An 18,221-nucleotide genomic window follows, 5' to 3' on the forward strand; every position below is an offset into this window, starting at 1 on the left:
TTATGTTTGGTTTGGTAAGTATGCAGATGTGGCCCGAAGAAAGTTATTAAAGAAAGCACTTGATATTTGCCATCAAGCTTCATTAGTTCAACAAGGAAAACAATTATCTATATCTATATATATTGGAAGGGGTGTTTCCTGTCTTCAAAATAGGTCAGAAATAGGATACATATACTTTCCAGAGTGAAATTCTAGCTGTGGAAATGTTCGCTCTTTAGTTTGTGATATGCAAAACATCACATGCTTCCAATAACAGGGTTGAGACAGTACCTTTTTTGACTCTTTTATTATTAGTGTACGTTTAAGATGTGAAAGTTCTCCACAAATAAGGAATACTGGCACGGGTTTAATAGCAGTTTCATCTGATTTTTAGACTGACTGTTATAAAATGATCATTATTATTAAAGACGTAGCCAGCGTGCTGAGGGAGTGTCTGAAGGCTGATTTATGGTTTCGCGTTGCACCAACGCAGAGCCGTGCGCGTCGCCGCGTACCCTACGGCGTAGGCTCTGCGTCGATTTAAGGCATTACGTCCTGCACGTCGCCAGCTAGTCCCAGCATGCACCGCGGGGTCTGCAGTGTAATTATTCACAAAGAAAAACAACACCAGGGTGGATCACAGATCACAGCAGACGCTCCTACACTTGTTACATTTGCGAGCCCACATGGTGACATCAAAGGTAAAATGTCGCTCTGACTTCAAGATATCCTAACAAATGTGTGTTTTTGCTCCTGATCGACTCTTTTGGACAGCGTTAAATGGCTGTCATGTATCTGGGGGGTCCTAGCCCCGGCTAACGCTGGTGAATGTTCATCTACATGGACACCATGTGTTATTACTGAGGCATGGATAGAAAATACATTTTAATTTGTAATTGGTCATTATGATGTGTACGATATAAGTTGTTAAAATGGCCTTATTGTGTTTGTAATAAACAGCGCATACGTGTTTACATTGTACGCGTAATTACACGAAACAGAGCTCAGTTTATTATAAACAACAATACCATCAAACCTTCACTGAATATCTGCTGTTGCTACTGTTGAACAAAATCGTGATTTTAACTTGTAAAATGTAACAAAAAGTGTTACGACACTAGAGTCTTTACGAGCTGGGAACACGTAGCCATGTCAACAGACAGGTCACGTGACCAGCAGTCATTAGCGTTTCTTTGTTTTGTTTGACACATAACATCTTCTTTCAGCCCAGTGAAATAAAAAGATAGCTCCAATAACACGTATAGATTTTTATTTTACCACACACCATCTTCTTTACAAACATTTATGTGAATAAGCTTATGTTTAAGTATATACTATATTTTAGTATCCATACCTACTGTAATTGAGATCTCCATTCAAAGGATGTATTTCTTTAAGATGGTTGAAAGCCTGCCTAATGTTTAAATATGTGTAATTAGTCCATGGGCCAGAGCCCAAAATTTCACTTGTCAGTACCACTCAAGGTGACCAAACTTACTTATAATTTTTGAAAATATCTACGTCTGTAGATGATATTTTGGTATGATAACCTTCCTGAGTGGCAGCTGTATCATAGTTATCAGCTCATGAAGTTACCCACCCCCTTCAGAAAATTACATTTTAGATGCTGCTGCATATCCTGGTTTAGACTCATGTACAGGATATCTGTCAATGTTTCACAATATTGTCTTTGGTATCATTTTAAAGGGGGCCTTTAAAGCATTCATTCAAGCTAAGATGTGAATCTTTCTGACCAACATAGAGGTCACTGGAGCTCTTTAAACTATAAACAACACACATTTTTACAGAATTTTCTCCTAAATGATATACTATCTTTTAGCCCTGTGTCATCTAGGAACAACAGAGACATAAAATACAAAAACTGGAATACTCACAGGACCATAAAGATTCAGGAAATGTATAATATACCCATACTATATGGTTGTTACCAGTCATTGTGAGCCTTAAACTAGAAGAGCATCATTAGACTCCTATGAAACTCAGCCACTAGGTTAATGTCACAAACTGGTCTTTATCATGCAAATACAGGACATAAAGGACACCACAATGAGATAAGGAACCAGCTTAGTTTTATAAACAACATTAGAGACACAAAATACAAAAAAAAAAAAAAAATACAAAAACTGGAATACTTACAGGACCATAAGGATTCAGTAAATGTATAATACACCCAATTTAGAATCATCAATTAACCTGAAGGGGCTGGGTAACTTCATGAGCTGATAACTATGATCCAGCTGCCACTCAGGAAGGTTATCATACCAAAATATCATCTATAGACATGGATCTTTTCAAAAATCATAAGTAAGTTTGGTCACCTTGAGTGGTGCTGACATCTGGTCTGGCCCATTGACTATAATGAGCTGAGGTCCCTGCTCAAGATGATGTTTTGTTTTATAATGAACTGTTTTTGTTCAGAGATGGCAGGAAAGTTAAGAAAGATATCTTGTTTTCACATTTAAGCTTGTATTTTTTTTTTTATTATTATTATTATACAAAGAATATTTTAATGGAAATTACATGGTTAAGTCTTTGTAACCAAAGACTGATGTTTTTAAAGGTCCAGTATGAAATTCTACTTGCTTCTCTTTACAGAACCATCTGATGATGCCAAGGAGCTGAGAGTGGTCCCTTCTCCATTGAGAGGGCGTTTGCAGAGCTTGATTGTTCCCAGAGAAGAGTGGGGGGGCCCAGGTAAACAGTGGACGGGGAGGGGGCAGAGCTCAGCTGGAGCCAATGCAGCAGCACCATCGACAGCCTGAGCTAGTGGAAGGAAACCTTCCCGTGTTCGTGTTCCCCACTGAACTAGTCTTTTATGCAGATGAGCAGACATCTCACAAGCAAGTGCTCACTCTCTACAATCCCTATGAGTTTGCCCTCAAGTTCAAAGGTCAGTGAGCAAACTTCATACAATCATTATTGTAATGGCTTCACAATATATTGAAAATATAGCGTTATTGCATTGGCAGCATTCACACTATAGCATCATTATAAAAATAAATAAGAATATTGCCACAAATGGCATTTTATGGTGTTTTTCTAAGTGCCATGTCAATAATATAGTTCAACAAGCAGATAGAAACTCACAACCAGAGATGGCTATTTGGATGTGTACTTACATTACGAGTGTTGTTGTTGCAGGATGCACTTTTATTTATACCATATAAAACTAAAACCATGTTCTTAGAATAGAAATAATACTTTTATTTTTTTTGTATGCTCTTGGCAGAAAGACATTAACACCATACATTGAAATATTGGTTTCTATATTTTTGACATACATGCGATTTTCAACAATATCTCAGATGTTTTCCTGATATCGTGCAGCCCTAACTATTGTCATATATTTTTGTCAGTTATGTTATTGTAGTTAGTGTTGATCATGTTTTGTTTTTGTCATCTTGACAGTGCTGTGCACAGCGCCAAACAAGTACACTGTGGTTGATTCCACAGGAGCTGTCAAACCACAGTGCTGTGTTGACATGTGAGTGCATTTTTGATGTCAGACCTTTTTTTTCCATCTTGTTGTTGTCAGATTATCTTATTCCTAATGTCTTCAAATGATAAACGTTTGCCTGCAGATTTGCTTGTCAGTTTTGATCCCATCTTCTTTGTCAGATGGCTGTTTATAACTTCGTTCGTTCGTTCTGGCTGATCCTTTATCCACACAGAGTAATCAGACACAGAGATGTGCGACCATGCCACTATGGGGTGTACGACAAGTTCAGACTGCAGGTGTCGGAACAAAGTCAACGGAAAGCTCTGGGCCGCAAAGAGGTGACGGCCACACTTCGCCCCTCTGCTGCGCAGGAGCCGCCGAGCCCCCGGCCCCAAGACGACGAACGCAGAATGAAAGAGCAGTTTGCTGACAGCGAGTTCTTTGAACAGGCTGCATTTCAGTCAGGTAAGAAGAACTGAATTCAATAATATACAGTATGGGAAATTATATTATTCAGCTATTTGTTTTCCACTAAAATAAATTATATAAGAAAAGTCTGAAATAAATACTAAATATTTATTATAAATAATTAATAAGGCTTCTGCTTGGTCAGAAATGACCTCTTGTTCTGGTTTTTATTGCAGTAAACCTGGCGACGCCTCAGACTGAAGATACTTCCCTGTTTTATTGGGCTTTTTATGTCGTGAAGTTTTGTCCATTATGTAGCTTGTGCAACATCACATTTTGTACAGTCAGAGCAGTCTGCACAGAGCCGGCCCTCTGTTTGTGCAGTTTCTTTGCTGCTCAGCAGGTGACTCTGCACAACTGCACTCTCCACCACAAATTGTGGAAGTTATGCAACGTTTTGCAGGAAACATTAAATGTAAACATTTAAAATAGCCTCAGGAAGCACTATTTGTAGCGATCTGTGGTTTTCAAGGTGAACAGCCAGGTATCGGTCGTCCTCCGCCAGCTCCACCTCTTCTCCAAGGATAGAAATAGTGATCAATCTATTCCTCATTTTCCTAAAATTCACTATACAGGACTGTCTCAGAAAATTAGAATATTGTGATAAAGTTGATAAAGATTCTAAGAGTATTCAAATTTTTTGAGATAGGATATTTGAGTTTTCTTAAGCTGTAAGCCATGATCAGCAATATTAAAATAATAAAAGGCTTGCAATATTTCAGTTGATTTGTAATGAATCAAGAATGTATGACTTTTTTTTTTTTTTTTAATTGCATTACAGAAAATAAAGAACTTTATCACAATATTCTAATTTTCTGAGACAGTCCTGTAATTATATTTGTCCTGTTCACATTGAAGATACAGTGATTGTTCCAGTACGAGGCAACAAACTGGTGTACCAGTTGTCCGTACTCAGCGTCCGGTCCACCACTGATACTCCCACATCTGCAGAGTATTTCTAGAGATGGCTGGTCTGACATGTTCAGAGTGAAGAGAAACGGCGAGAGAACTGTCCCACGCAGTGCTCCTGTGCTGCCGACCACCCACTCGGATACACAAACCATCGTCAATAATCTAGGTGATGTTTGAATTGCGCTTTCTGAATTGAATTGAAGTACAGGCCCAATGAATAAATCATGCAAAGTGGTCCTGCTGACAGCGAGATGAGAGTGGCATCCTCTCCTCCAGACAAAGGCCATAAGCAAGTTGCAGGTTGTGAAAGGGTTTAGTTGCTTGCTTAAGGGGGCTATTATTTTTATGATGAGAGATGTCAGGGCGACTGGTTTCTGCCAGCAGATGGATGGTTTTCTTCCTCTTTTTTTAGTGTCTGAACAAGGTGGGACATCTTCCACAGCAGTGAAATCTGATTCCACTATGGCAGAAGTTGTGCTAAAGAACCTCATAAAGCTGGTCGGCACAGGCCTTCAGGATTGTTGCGCTGACATCATCTGGACGTGGTTCAGTCTCTGTAGCTGCAGGAGACAAACGGGCGGGAGTGGGATTTAGAGCGGGTTTAGGTGTTGGCTTCTTTTGTGTGTATATCATCTTATCATTGGTCATCTCGGTACGTGGCTTCCACAAGTATATAACCTTAAACACCGAGTAGACGTCCTCTGCTGACAGCTCAGCAGGATGAATCTGGCTCTTTTTACTGTGCCATATTAAAAAAACAGATCGAGCCTGTCGGGTCTGTCCAGACATCCATTAGTCTGATCACCCTTCACCTTGAAGTCTATGATCTTTATCTATCTTTATCACCGCTGAGCATGTTTTGCACGATGTGCTTTGATAGTTACCACTAGATGGAGGCAAATAGCCAATGTACCACTGGCAATAGCAGTACCTTCACTAGCAGACGTTTGTATACTCTTGCTCTTTATCATGTCTGCTGTAATTCTGGGTCATGTTCTTGTCCCTAACATTTTTCACTGGAGTCCTAATTTTTTGTGGGCTATTTTAGAGAATCAGATACAAGAAACACATGTGAGGGATCAAACACATTTTGTTCAAGAAGTATGAAGTTTTGCAGACTTCTGTAAGCTTCTCTTCTCCAAGTTTGCCTGCAACCTGTCTTGTACAAAGTCTGGAAAATTTCCAGCTGAGACTGTAGTTCATTCAATCTGTTTGCTATTTCCTTTTTTTTCTGTGAGTGTTTGTATAGCTTTCCCCATTTTGTGCTTGTTTACACGATTCACAACCTCCCAGCAACAGCCATTGTTACAGATTAGCCACTCTGCCATGTTCAACCTGCTGATAATCAAACGCTGAGATTTCCACATTGTACGTGTTGCATCCCATCCTGCCTCCGGTACGTTCTCCCTCAGGTGCCACTCCAGAACATTTCCAGCTGTGAGCACATGTCTCAAAAACATCTCAAACCTTCTGCTCTCAAGTGCATTTTTGACAGACGACTACAGACGATGTTTTTACCTGCTTCCACCGCCACAGCCTGGAGTCTCTGTGTGAAATGTTTTCTAACTTATTTCATTTAATGCATTCCTCCCTCTACCCGGTCTGCGTGCCCAAACACATGCCTACGGTATAATTGATCCCCATTTGTATTTTTATGTGTGTGTGTGTTCAGCAGAGAGCCGTCCTGTTGCCGGAGGGCCCAGCCTGCTCACGGTGCTGCTCGGACTCATGTGCATGGCCGCCCTGATGCTCCCGACGTTGGGCGAGCAGGATTCCAACGTGCCTGTCTACCTCCACTTAAGTGTTAACAAGAAACTTGTAGCTGCTTATGTTCTTGGTAAGTTTACAGGGAACTTATTAAAAATCTGCCGGTTTTCTGCGCTAATTTGACCCCCCCAAAAAAGTGAGCTATTCTTCATCGGAGTCAAAATAATATATAAATGCCATGTCCTCAAGCTGAAAACACAAAGACCTTTCTGTGTCATTTTAAAATCACCCAGTAAACACTCAGTTCTACTTGTGTAGATCATGACTGGTCCACCCTCCTTTAAGCAGATCATACCTGCACAAGCCGCAGTCCTGCATGTTTTAGATGGTTCCCTGCTTCATCACACCCTGATACAAAGGACTGTGTCATTAATAGACTTGTGCCGACCTGGATGAGGAGCAGATGACGACCGTTAGTTAGAATCAGGTTTGGTGATGCAAGGCAACACCTAAAACATGCAGGACTGCGGCTCTCTAGGACCAGGGTTTAAGACCCCTGTACTAAACAGACCTTTCCAAATTAAACCAACAATATCTCCACAATTATCGGGACAATACGCAATAATCTTGGTCTCCATACTCTCCCAGCACTTCAGTAACTTTAGGGTCAATGACGTGACGCCTATATTTTCTGAAAAACAGATTTTTTTCAATTCAAAAAAGGTTTAAATTGATAAAAAAAATACCAGATATATGACCTACCTGTCCAACATATGGACTCACTTGAATTTTACAAAAAAATACTAGTTATTTGGGATTTTGTTGTTGTTTTAAGCATCAAAATGTCATGTGGTGCGACCGTCCGACCATGACTCTTGTTTTGAAAACTTTTTTTGAAATCACTCTAAATGAATCTTCTGCCCTATCTGGCATGATTTCCGAAGTATCTTGTAGTGTGTAAGATTGCAACACATTTGTATTTATATTTACATCATAATATACTAACAAAGTTTGACTGATGATCCATTTTATGAAATATCATGTGGTGCGACCATTAAAAAAACAACCATTTTTGTATAATACTGAAAACTTGTCAAAAGATGTCAAGATGTTAAGGAAATTAATTTATTTTAATATGAATCATGGTTGCGCCACATGACCTTTTTTAAGGCTAGTGCCAATTCATCTTGACAAAAAACTAAATTTAAAATTTTTATATGAGTTTTTGTGTACACAACATTCTTAATGTTTGAACTACTGCAATAGATATTCTTTTTTTTATTATTTTAAAATTGACCTATTGAAAATCCTTATTCGTCATTGACCCTTTAACACACATGAACACAGGACTGCTTTAGCTCAGACATGTTTGGGACGCTCCAAAAGGTGGATTATGTTGTCTGGTGCCACTGTGGCTGATTTACTTTGACCCTGATTACCCAGTTTCTGCTAAATTTCATCTGGCAGATTATCCTGTAATATATCTTGTTAAATGTGGACATTTATTTTAACTTCGTTGATGACAAACAGTCCAGGCTGTGAGGGAGGAAATCAACTTTAAATCATGATGTTCCCTCCCCCATACTAAGGTGATGGGATCAAGGTTTGATGTTGGCAACCGTCCTTTTTTTGGATCAGACAGAGCTGAGGATTCTTCCCAAACGATTAAACTTGTGCTTGATCAGTCCAGGAAATAGTTCAGACATGCAGCAATGTCCTGGTGTCGACTCCTGTGCTGGTGAGATGTTTCCCAGCTCCAGGGAAGTCTTTAAGCCTTCAGCTGCTACTTGTGGCTGCTGAATTCTGCACGTTGCCTTCAGATTCGTCTTAGTTGGGCTCCCGCCTCAAGCACGAGTAACCCAAGTGCTAAACTTTTTGTGAGACGTGATTTACACCAGCAGATGTTTCTCATGAGCAGAAAACTGATATATATGTTTGGCATATTATTTATTGACTCCTGGCAGCTCTCGCTGAAGTAATTCATCTATATATTCACCCCCTTTTCTTCCAGCATGTTTAATAAAGATACAAGAAATATTTCTTAGCCTGAGCACATTGTGCTCGTCTGTTCTTGTGACCCACCTGAAGATCAGATCCCGCTTCACAGCAAAGTAATGCAGAAAATCGGTTCAATTCCAGAGTTCACGTATACTTTCTTGCCATATGTAGTCCAGTTATCCGACTTCTCCATCTCTATAGTCACCCAACATCCGATCGTAACACACTAGCTGTTTTATAGAGACAGCCCTAAAAACTTTCTCCTGTGAGCAGAATGTAAAAACATAATTGAACAAAGGAGGTTTTGTGTTGTATCTCTGTGGAAATTTGACCAAAGTATGTCATCAACCTTATCATAACCTCAGGAAATTGTGTCCTTTTTTAATAAAAGGGCACAATATGTGCTCTTTGGAACAGTGTGAGGCTACATTGTGTGTTGAGAAAAAAAAACAGGCCTGAATCTGAACAGTTTTGGTCTATGAATGATTTGCTCACATAGCTGTGGGTTACAATATCTAGTGGCGCTGATGTGTTTCATGATATGTTTTTAGGTCTTCTTACAATGGTCATCCTGCGCACGCTTTTTTTTTTATAAATGCTCCAGCAGCCAGCTGTTTTTATGTAAATTATGACAAATTATTCACTTTCACTGGTGATAGAAACCTATCACCGCTCAATTCTATATAAACTTTCGTCCATAAATACCCAAAAGCAAAGAAAGGTCAACTTTTGTGTACTTCTATCTACAAAAAAATGCTCCTGACAAAAACACAGGACGTAAGGAAACCTTTAGTGTTGACAGTCTACCAGGAATGACCGCCTTCTTGCTTCCAATCACGCTCAACTGCGAGGTGCATCCACTCCTCGCTCTGGGCCACTTTAACTGCAGCAAATCATTTAGGATCTCTGGCATAAAGAACCATCGAGAGAAAAAAAAAAAATGTTCACAGCGTAGATCATAAAAATATTCTGAAAATCTTCTCAAAACAATTAATACAGTATAACAGGAAGTTTCCATTGTTGTACCGCAGATAGTTCATATAGAAAGCCTTTGCTTTTTAAGTACTGTGCCCATCAACCTTATCATAACCTCAGGAAATTGTGTCCTTTTTTAATAAAAGGGCACAATATGTGCTCTTTGGAACAGTGTGAGGCTACATTGTGCGTTGAGAAAAAAAACAGGCCTGAATCTGAACAGTCTTGGTCTACGAATGATTTGCTCACATAGCTGTGGGTTACAATGTCTAGTGGCGCTGATGTGTTTCATGATATGTTTTTAGGTCTTCTTACAATGGTCATCCTGCGCACATGAAGAGCTCGGGGCTAAGAAGAGGAGGATTAATATCATTAAGGATGAAGAGAACATCCTTACACCCGAGGCCCTACTGCGCTTCAGTGGAGCCGACAACAGGGAGACAGTCCTTACCTCATCCTTGGAAAAGTACATTTTAGAACTTGTTTTCAATTACGTTTGTGTTAACACACGTTGTTACAGTTGTGGAGACCTGCAGCGTACGCTGTAGATCCGAGGAGTGTTACTATGAGCCGAGCTGTCCCCGGAAAGGGCCCGTGAAGAAACGTGAGCCCGTTGGGCGTAGACCGAGATCACGCTCTTTGTTTCATTGCAATTATGTTACCGAATGTTAACGACTGAAGAAATCTACATGCAAACATGATAAATGTATATAAAGCCATTCAAGCTTTATGGAATTTACTTGCAGCCGTCATATTGATGTTTTTTTGACCCTTTTATAGTTTAGACTGAGGACGACGTGCAGTTATTTGCATGTGAATACGTTATTTCGGCGGGCTTTCAGTTTTCCCTGTAAGAGTCTTTTACATGTCAAAGGAGGTTTTTACCATGGTTGGCCATCTGTATTATATCAATGCTCCATCATGTTTATTAAAGTCTGAATACATACTGTATTGTATTTTTGTAAATGTTTTGTTTTTTGAGAGCACACTCCATGACGTTAATGCCTCCATTAGCTTTACAGGAAATAAGCCGTCTGCCTTCAGGACTGAACCCCAGCAGGTTCAACTAAAGTGTTTACACCCCACTGGGTTCCAGAGCTGTAAATAAGATAAAATCATGCAACTGGGTAAAAAGTTGACCTTTTAAAATAAAACAATGTGTACTATTCAAAAGTGCTACACAAACCTAACAATGAAATCATTTATTGGGTCCTGATGTCTGCTATGACGACAATCACAAAAGTCACAAGCAAAGGCAAGGTGTTAGCCGACCTGACAGGTTACAGTCCGTCAATTACAAACATACAGTACACCATAAAAATCCATTGCTAAATTCATGCCCTGAATATTTTGTCAGACGGAAGGGCAGAAACAAAAAAGCTCCAGTGGCTGCTTCTTCCATTACCTCAGAATAAAGGGAAGACATTCATCAAATGAACCAAAGCCACAATATTCCTTCAATTAAAAAGGGCACACTTCTAGAAAATGATTTACAATCACCTTTTTTTTTGTTGCTTCAGAGCCACATGGGGGTCAGAACATTTAAGTTACATATGTGAGGATGGACACAAACCATGGCGACTGATGGCAAATTTAGGTGCAAATATCACAGCACAGGCTTATCCTATGCATCTTTTAACTTTAAGATATAAAGTTTTGCTTCTTTCCTATTTAAGATTAAAACATAACAGGATTTGGCCTTCTGTGCAACAAGCTTTTAATAGATGAAACCACAGTAGCAACAGCAGTCTCTTCTCTCACAATGTCACGGTGCTTTTTTTGTATAAATGCTCCAGCAGCCAGCTGATTTTATGTAAATTATGACAAATTATTCACTTTCACTGGAGATAGAAACCTATCCCCGCTCAATTCTATATAAACTTTCGTCCATAAATACCCAAAAGCAAAGAAAGGTCAACTTTTGTGTACTTCTATCTACAAAAATGCTCCTGACAAAAACACAGGACGTAAGGAAACCTTTAGTGTTGACAGTCTACCAGGAACGACCGCCTTCTTGCTTCCAATCACGCTCGACTGCGAGGTTCATCCACTCCTCGTTCTGGGCCACTTTAACTGCAGCAAATCATTTAGGATCTCTGGCATAAAGAACCATCGAGAGAAAAGAAAAAATGTTCACAGCGTAGATCATAAAAATATTCTGAAAATCTTCTCAAAACAATTAATACAGTATAACAGGAAGTTTCCATTGTTGTACCGCAGATAGTTCATATAGAAAGCTTTTGCTTTTTAAGTACTGTGCCTACATTCACATCACAGCCAAACAAACTAAATATGACTTCAGACAAGGTTAATATTTACATATTTATAAACAGAGCAGGAAAACAATAAGTTAAATCTTTCTTACAAAATCTGCAGACTGTGTACAAACAGAGGCCTAGAGGGGAAGGGAAAAAAAAAGCTGTCCAGCACAAAAACAGGGAATCATACACATCCATAAAGTCTTTTTGTCTTTTGTCCAGTGCTCATTGTCTCTCTGCAGCAAGGGGAACTGGTAGGACAGATCTGCAGGTTTGCCAGTTAGAATATTACTAGGAAGCCAAGCACCATCGATCGTCATCAACTAGCAGCTGGTGCTCACAGTGTCTTCAGTCATGTTTGCACAATTTATATGGAACACAGCAGCATTGACTGTCCAATGCCGTTTGCACCAGACCTACGTCTGGCACACAAACCCGCCCACTGGCTTTGGTTTCCTTCGCTCAAATGTATCTAGACGTGAAGACGGCCACAAAACAGCAGTTCAGAGGCAATCATGAGAAACTCCACATCAACTAAATTTGGTGAGGTGAGGGGTCTGAGAGGGGAACAACACCTTTCCTCTCTTATTTATTCATTCAGTCTTTTATGTCTCTAGCAATCACCCGTTCGCTTGGGAGACAGATCCTGAAGGGATGTGAATGGTGAGTTGCTGGACGACGAAGGCGACACTCCCTCCATCTTGCCCGGGGAGCCGGTGGACGAGACACTGCTGAGACTGCCGTCCAGTAAATCTGGAGAATGACTGCAAGGGGGAAAAAAAATAAAAATAAAAAAAAGCATTAAATCACCCCAACTGCAGGAACCTAATGTGGAAACACTTTGAAGATGGGTACTACAGAGAACCTCACATTTTATGCCCACTGAAGTTGAATTTTTAATCTTAGTCAAAACACAAACGAACACATTACCTAATAACATCAAAAATATTACATCAAAACAGTTTTAAAAAAGGTAGCAAAAGACTATTTACACAAAATTCAATGAGTAACAAATATACCACATGCTATAATTTGTTACAGGAATTTATTTGTGGGTTATACTTTGTGATATTGTAATGACTGTATGATGCATTCTTTGTACCAATAATGTATTTTAGACAGTTTGCTGTTTGTGTATATGATGACTCGGTGTTACAGTGATCCGTAACAGCGATAAATGTGTGTATGTATGGACTATACATGGAATACTCTTAAAATTGCATTGGGGACCCTCAGCTAATGGGGATCCTATAAATAAACAATAAATAAACATAGAAATTGTGAGGATCGCTGTTAAAAATCATGAAATTCAAAAAAGCTGTTTCCTCAGTCTGGGTTGACGCAGCATTGCTGATATTTTTTAGGCTTCCAATTTTAAGTCTGGGTTTCAGGTTCCCTTCAGACCCAATAACGCTACACATCACCTTGATTATATCACCTTCCCTTAAATCAGTGGTCACCAACCCTGGTCCTCGAGGGCTGGTGTCCCTGCAGGTTTTAGATGTTTCCCTGCTTCATTGCACCATGATACAAGTGACTGTGTCATCAACAGAAGTATCATGACTTTGATGACAAGCTGGTGACGATGATTAATTAGAATCAGGTGTGTTAAAGCAGGGAAACATCTAAAACATGCAGGACACCGGCCCTCGAGGACCAGGGTTGGTGACCCCTGCCTTAAATCAATGACTTTTTACTCGATATCAAAATAAGTCCATTCTAGGTGAGCTGTTAAACTCAGCTTTTCTAACGGCAGCTCGGTCACTCAAGCAGTGAGATGAATCTCACTTTCTGAGCAGTTTAATATTGGTTCGTTACCAGGAACTGATGTCGGACAGGTTGGAGACGTCCGATGTCAGCATTGTGGTTGTTCCCTGGAAGAGTCTCTTCGGCTGACTCTCCATCTCCGACTCACCTGTGGAATAAAAGGACATGAAAAAAACGATCTAAAAGAGCATCTCTCATTAATGCGAACAGGGAGGACTGACTGGCATGAGTGTCCTTTGGACTGAAACCTCATTTCAGGTCAAGACAGCAATAAATCTATTATTTCAATTAAACAAAAGTCCAGAAAGCTGGATACAAATTTTATACAAAATAAGAACACACACACCAACATTTCCAGAAATCGAGGCCAACCATCAATGAAACGTAGTGTGCTCACAATAAAAAAGGATTTACAAAGCAAACAAATGCGTACTGCCCCCCACCTTTGCGTTTCATTGGGCCAAGTATGCTGGCTCTGATGCAGTTGATTGGGCTTTGACTTCGCCGGCTGAAGAAAACAAAACCACGTTAAGCCATTTTATTTTGAAACACAGCAACAATCAGTGGCTCAGAATCAATGAGCTAAACTAATAAAATGCCAAGATTTATTTCTTTAAAAATTAATATATTCTGGTAGATGAATACACTCCAACCCCAGTCATTAGTCGAAAAACTGGTACCAACCTAAAACGCCGTGTTGGGCTGGGTATTGGACTGGGCGTTAGACCATTGCAGCTCACCAGTATTTGTAGTGAAGGAGAGAAGCACTGCTGCTTGAAACAGAGGGAAAGAAAATTGCAAAAAAAAAAATAGGGTGATGAAGTTGAGGCCGTGCTTTGAGCTGTCAAGAGTGCTGGAAAATCTAACTACACAAGACATTTGACAATCATTTGAGTTATATTTCTCTCAATGATCACAAAATAGTCTATATAGTAAATAGTTGGAGATGCAGCACACCAAGAGAAAAAAAAAAAAAAAAAAAAAAATCCTATACTTGGTTCTCATTTCACTAGGCACAAACATTCTTCTACAAGATTTGTCGACATGGACCCTTTTTTCCTCATTAAATTCTTGATGGGCACAAAGATCTCTGCAGCTGGACCCATAATGAAAGGATACTTTCCACCAGCGACTATGAAGCAGGTCAAGGTAATGAAACGGGTTGCATTTGCTACCGTGTAAGTGTCTACGGACATTAGAGAGACGGCATCTACTCTGTAGCAGAAGATTTGATATACTAATAGAATGTTGCGCGGCTGCTTTTCTAAAGCAACATGTTCATGTTTGCTTTTTTGCAAACGTGTGACTAAATTAAATCAAAGTTTTAAAGCATCACACACCACTTTTCAGGACGGGCTGCAGCGGTAAGAGCAACAACCACCAACAAATCCAACCAACTTTGTACATATTGATGAATATTTTCACTGGAACCAATACTGATAATCAATTACAAGAAATTTAACAGTGAGGCGCCATCTTAAGAAAAAAAAGCAGCTCCAAAAGCAGTCCTGCTGTAGATGTGTGATTGTATCCGTTGCTTCTCGTACTTTTTCCAATGCATAGATTTCATTTTTAATGTGAAGATTCATAAGCAGCTGCACCGGACAATCTGACGTTACTGCAGATATTTAGTGATTGCTGGTGACGGCATTCTTGGTCTGGCTGCATTTTTGCCCCCATCACTATTTTATATATACATACGCACAGAAATGTGAGGAAAATTAGGTCCATGTTGAAAGGCATAATATTCTATTTTGAGCTTCCTAAAGTTTTTAGATTTTAGTATTCGGATTATAATGTTAATCTCAAAAAGGCAGGCAGGGCAGGTGTACCTTTTTTCCTATTCCTCTGGTTGGGGACGGGGCAGGTGATACAGGCACAAAGTCAATCCGCTTTGGAGATGAGGATGCCGACTTCTCAAAATCATTGTCACTCTGAGAACGCAACAGTACCACATACACCGAAAGCTATTTAATTGGGTGGCTTATTTTGTTTTAAACCAAGCACCATTTAAAAAAAAGACAGACGTAAAAACACACATGCAAAACAAAACACTGAATGTGGGAGTATTATACTACCGACTCAGCCTGACCTTGAAAGACTGGTGGCCCTGATAACTCCCTCCCAAATGTTATGGTGTTATTCTAGCATGTTTTTAACTTGTCCTCTCCACGTTCATTAGAAGAGGCCAAAAATGGGCCTGGGCCCAAAACATGCATGCTAAATGTACAGCAGGGTTTACTTTTAGGAAAGCACAGAAAACATGTAAAAAATAAACCAGTAGGTCAAGAAAGGTTTGCAGTGAGAAGTAATAGTGTTTTTACCAGGCTAAGACTTTCCTCCCATGAGTGGCTCATTTGCATCGCAGCTTGAACTTCCCTGCATTTACAAGAAACATAAAAAACAGTAAGTTCAGACCGTTTAGCATTTTACCATCAACAAAAAGTTTGTTTTTTTTGGGTCCCCATCCACAAGCTGTATGAATCAATATACTGCTTACCGCTCATGAGCAGTTTCTCTGTTCATTACATCTACTCCCTCTTCCTGCAAAAACATCAACAGCTGCTGAATTTAAGGGCACATAACCAACATATAATTCCCTTCCTGAATTAAATCCAGTTTTTCAAGCAGATAAGCTCACCACATCACTGCTTTTGGACTCAAATCAAACTGAACTGTATTTCAAAGCAAATTAAATTCAACCAGTACAGTATTAATTTCCTCTGTAGGAGCCTGATACTACCAATTGATCACACTGTAAGATCAATGGTCCTGTGAACTCCAAAGATCTTCTCTTGCATGTTTCTTTTTATACACCATCACTCCCTACACTTGAGAGGGAAACAGCAGTCTGACATGCTCAGTGTGGCACTGACTGTGAAACAACGACCCTTTGGCTTACCTGTTTAATCTGATGAAGTCTGGTGCTGGGGACGCGGATGGGTGATGACGGGACCTGCAGGAGGAGGATGAGTGTGATGAGTTAATGCAGTGATGCTCAGGCATAAACTGTGCAAAAGGTGTCAAATACAAACTTAGTACCACGTTAGGTCTGTTGACAACTGTAGTGCTGTTTCTGCGACTTCGTAGGACCTCTCTCTGGAAAACCTGGGAGTTATCACTGAAACAACAGAAGCAGAACATGCATCAGGCATCCTCCATCTATAATAGCCATGTTTCAATGTATATTCTAATAAACAACACATTTAACTAAAGATTATTTCAGATTGGCGTGCAACCAACGTGACATTAACCAGTTTAAAAATAAATATAAAAACGAGGTACAAAGAGGAAGGGGTTTAGCACCTTTAGGGGCCTGAATGTAACACTATTGGGTGAAGGGGTAGTTTTGTTTATATTTATGTACAGAAATGGGCAGCTAATTATATGTGTGTGTGTGTGTGTATATATATATATATATATATATATATATATATATATATATATATATATATAAAAATAAATAAATAAATAAAGGGGTGTATGCGTATATATATATATATATATATATATATATATATATATATATATATATATATATGGGTGTGTGTGTGTGATTATGTGTGTAAGTAGATATATACATAGATAGATATAGAGACAGTATAGTGTAAATAAGTATATTTATATAAATATTTGGGCATGTGTGTGAGTATAATTACAGTATATAATACTGTTATTTAGCAGTGCGAGTATTTCTAAATACGGGTTAAATGATTATTGAATGGGGGTAGGATTAAATAAGTTTACACTTCTTCCTACTCCTTTTTTGCACATGTAAATTAAGATATCAAGTGTTAAAGGATGACATTCTTTGTTTTCTTAAACGTCTCTTGAAGTGTTGTTTTTTTACATCACAAAAATAAATCAAATAAAAACATCAAACCCACCTGAGTGCGTTGATCATGGGCGCGCTGTTGGACCTCCTGAGGGTTCCGTCCTGGCCCAGGCACGGCGGCCCCTCCAGGTCCAGCTCCATCTTCTCTGCTGGCCCACAGTTGCTCATCTCGCTCACAAACCACGTCTCCTCAGTAATATTACATGACTGATCCCAGCCCCGACTGCTATTACATGTTTAGTTACAACAACCCCCTCCGAACCCGCCGCTGGACTGAATAGAAAAGAACCACAGCCCTGCAGGCCGCACTAGCTCTGCTGTCCCCGGCTCTGCCCTCGCTCCTCCGGGGGGTTTAGCAGCAGCTCCCCGACCGACGCTCCGCGGCTACATAGCCGAGGCTCGGCGCCGCAGCTGCGGCCCCGCTACATGTTACACACCCCTTCAACCCACCAGCAATGTTCCTGTCGCCTGCTCTGATTCAGACCAGTTAAGCCCGCAGCATCGGTGTAGACAGAGCGTCACGCTTCAGGCTAATGTGTAGCTGCATGCAGCTAGCCGGGCCAGCTAGCGCGCTAGGTTAGCACCGACGCCGGCTCGCAGCTTCCCCCAAACCTGCTGGTCCATCAGCCCCGATCAGGACTCCGGCTCAGGGACGCACCTACGCCATGTCTGCTCAAAATGCTGCCCCCGAAATCAAAAACCCGCGCTTCTATTTCCCGGAGCAGCAAAGCGGCGCAAAGAATGAAACAAGAGTCTGAGGAGATAGAAGAGAAGAGTGAGGGCCGCGGAGCCACGCCCCTTTCAACGGATAGACCACGCCCCCGGCGGGAAAGTTACGCCCCTTTCAACGCATGCGCACTGC

General features: G+C 40.2%; 2 protein-coding genes and 1 non-coding gene across 5 annotated transcripts; 1 reads left to right on the forward strand and 2 right to left on the reverse strand.

Annotated features, from left to right (window-relative positions):
* Nucleotides 1-539: 539 nt before the first annotated feature.
* Nucleotides 540-10,439, forward strand: mospd1 (motile sperm domain containing 1). 3 transcript variants are annotated; one of them, XM_061725829.1, is made up of 7 exons: nucleotides 540-680; nucleotides 2,596-2,694; nucleotides 2,822-2,890; nucleotides 3,409-3,484; nucleotides 3,672-3,904; nucleotides 6,492-6,656; nucleotides 9,805-10,439. In XM_061725829.1, exons 1-7 carry the CDS (start codon nucleotides 560-562, stop codon nucleotides 9,834-9,836), a joined length of 795 nt encoding a protein of 264 aa, XP_061581813.1. In that variant the 5' UTR covers nucleotides 540-559; the 3' UTR covers nucleotides 9,837-10,439. The 3 variants fall into 3 exon arrangements, with proteins under 3 accessions (XP_061581813.1, XP_061581814.1, XP_061581815.1); XM_061725830.1 differs by having other exon boundaries at nucleotides 6,495-6,656; XM_061725831.1 differs by having other exon boundaries at nucleotides 632-680; nucleotides 2,596-2,890.
* Nucleotides 10,440-10,686: 247 nt separating this feature from the next.
* On the reverse strand, nucleotides 10,687-18,221 carry pabir2 (PABIR family member 2). Its single transcript, XM_061725833.1, has 10 exons — nucleotides 17,412-18,221; nucleotides 16,567-16,645; nucleotides 16,427-16,480; nucleotides 16,025-16,068; nucleotides 15,849-15,903; nucleotides 15,357-15,458; nucleotides 14,209-14,294; nucleotides 13,968-14,032; nucleotides 13,576-13,672; nucleotides 10,687-12,521 (listed from the first exon to the last, which is right to left on the reverse strand). The coding sequence occupies exons 1-10, from the start codon at nucleotides 17,525-17,527 to the stop codon at nucleotides 12,371-12,373; spliced, it is 849 nt and encodes a 282-aa protein (XP_061581817.1). The 5' UTR covers nucleotides 17,528-18,221; the 3' UTR covers nucleotides 10,687-12,370.
* LOC133447786 (small nucleolar RNA U109) lies at nucleotides 15,581-15,743 on the reverse strand. Its single transcript, XR_009782948.1, has one exon. It is a non-coding gene; the product is annotated as a small nucleolar RNA U109 (small nucleolar RNA).

This window comes from Cololabis saira, chromosome 7 (genome assembly GCF_033807715.1).
Source record: "Cololabis saira isolate AMF1-May2022 chromosome 7, fColSai1.1, whole genome shotgun sequence".
NCBI lineage: Eukaryota > Metazoa > Chordata > Actinopteri > Beloniformes > Belonidae > Cololabis > Cololabis saira.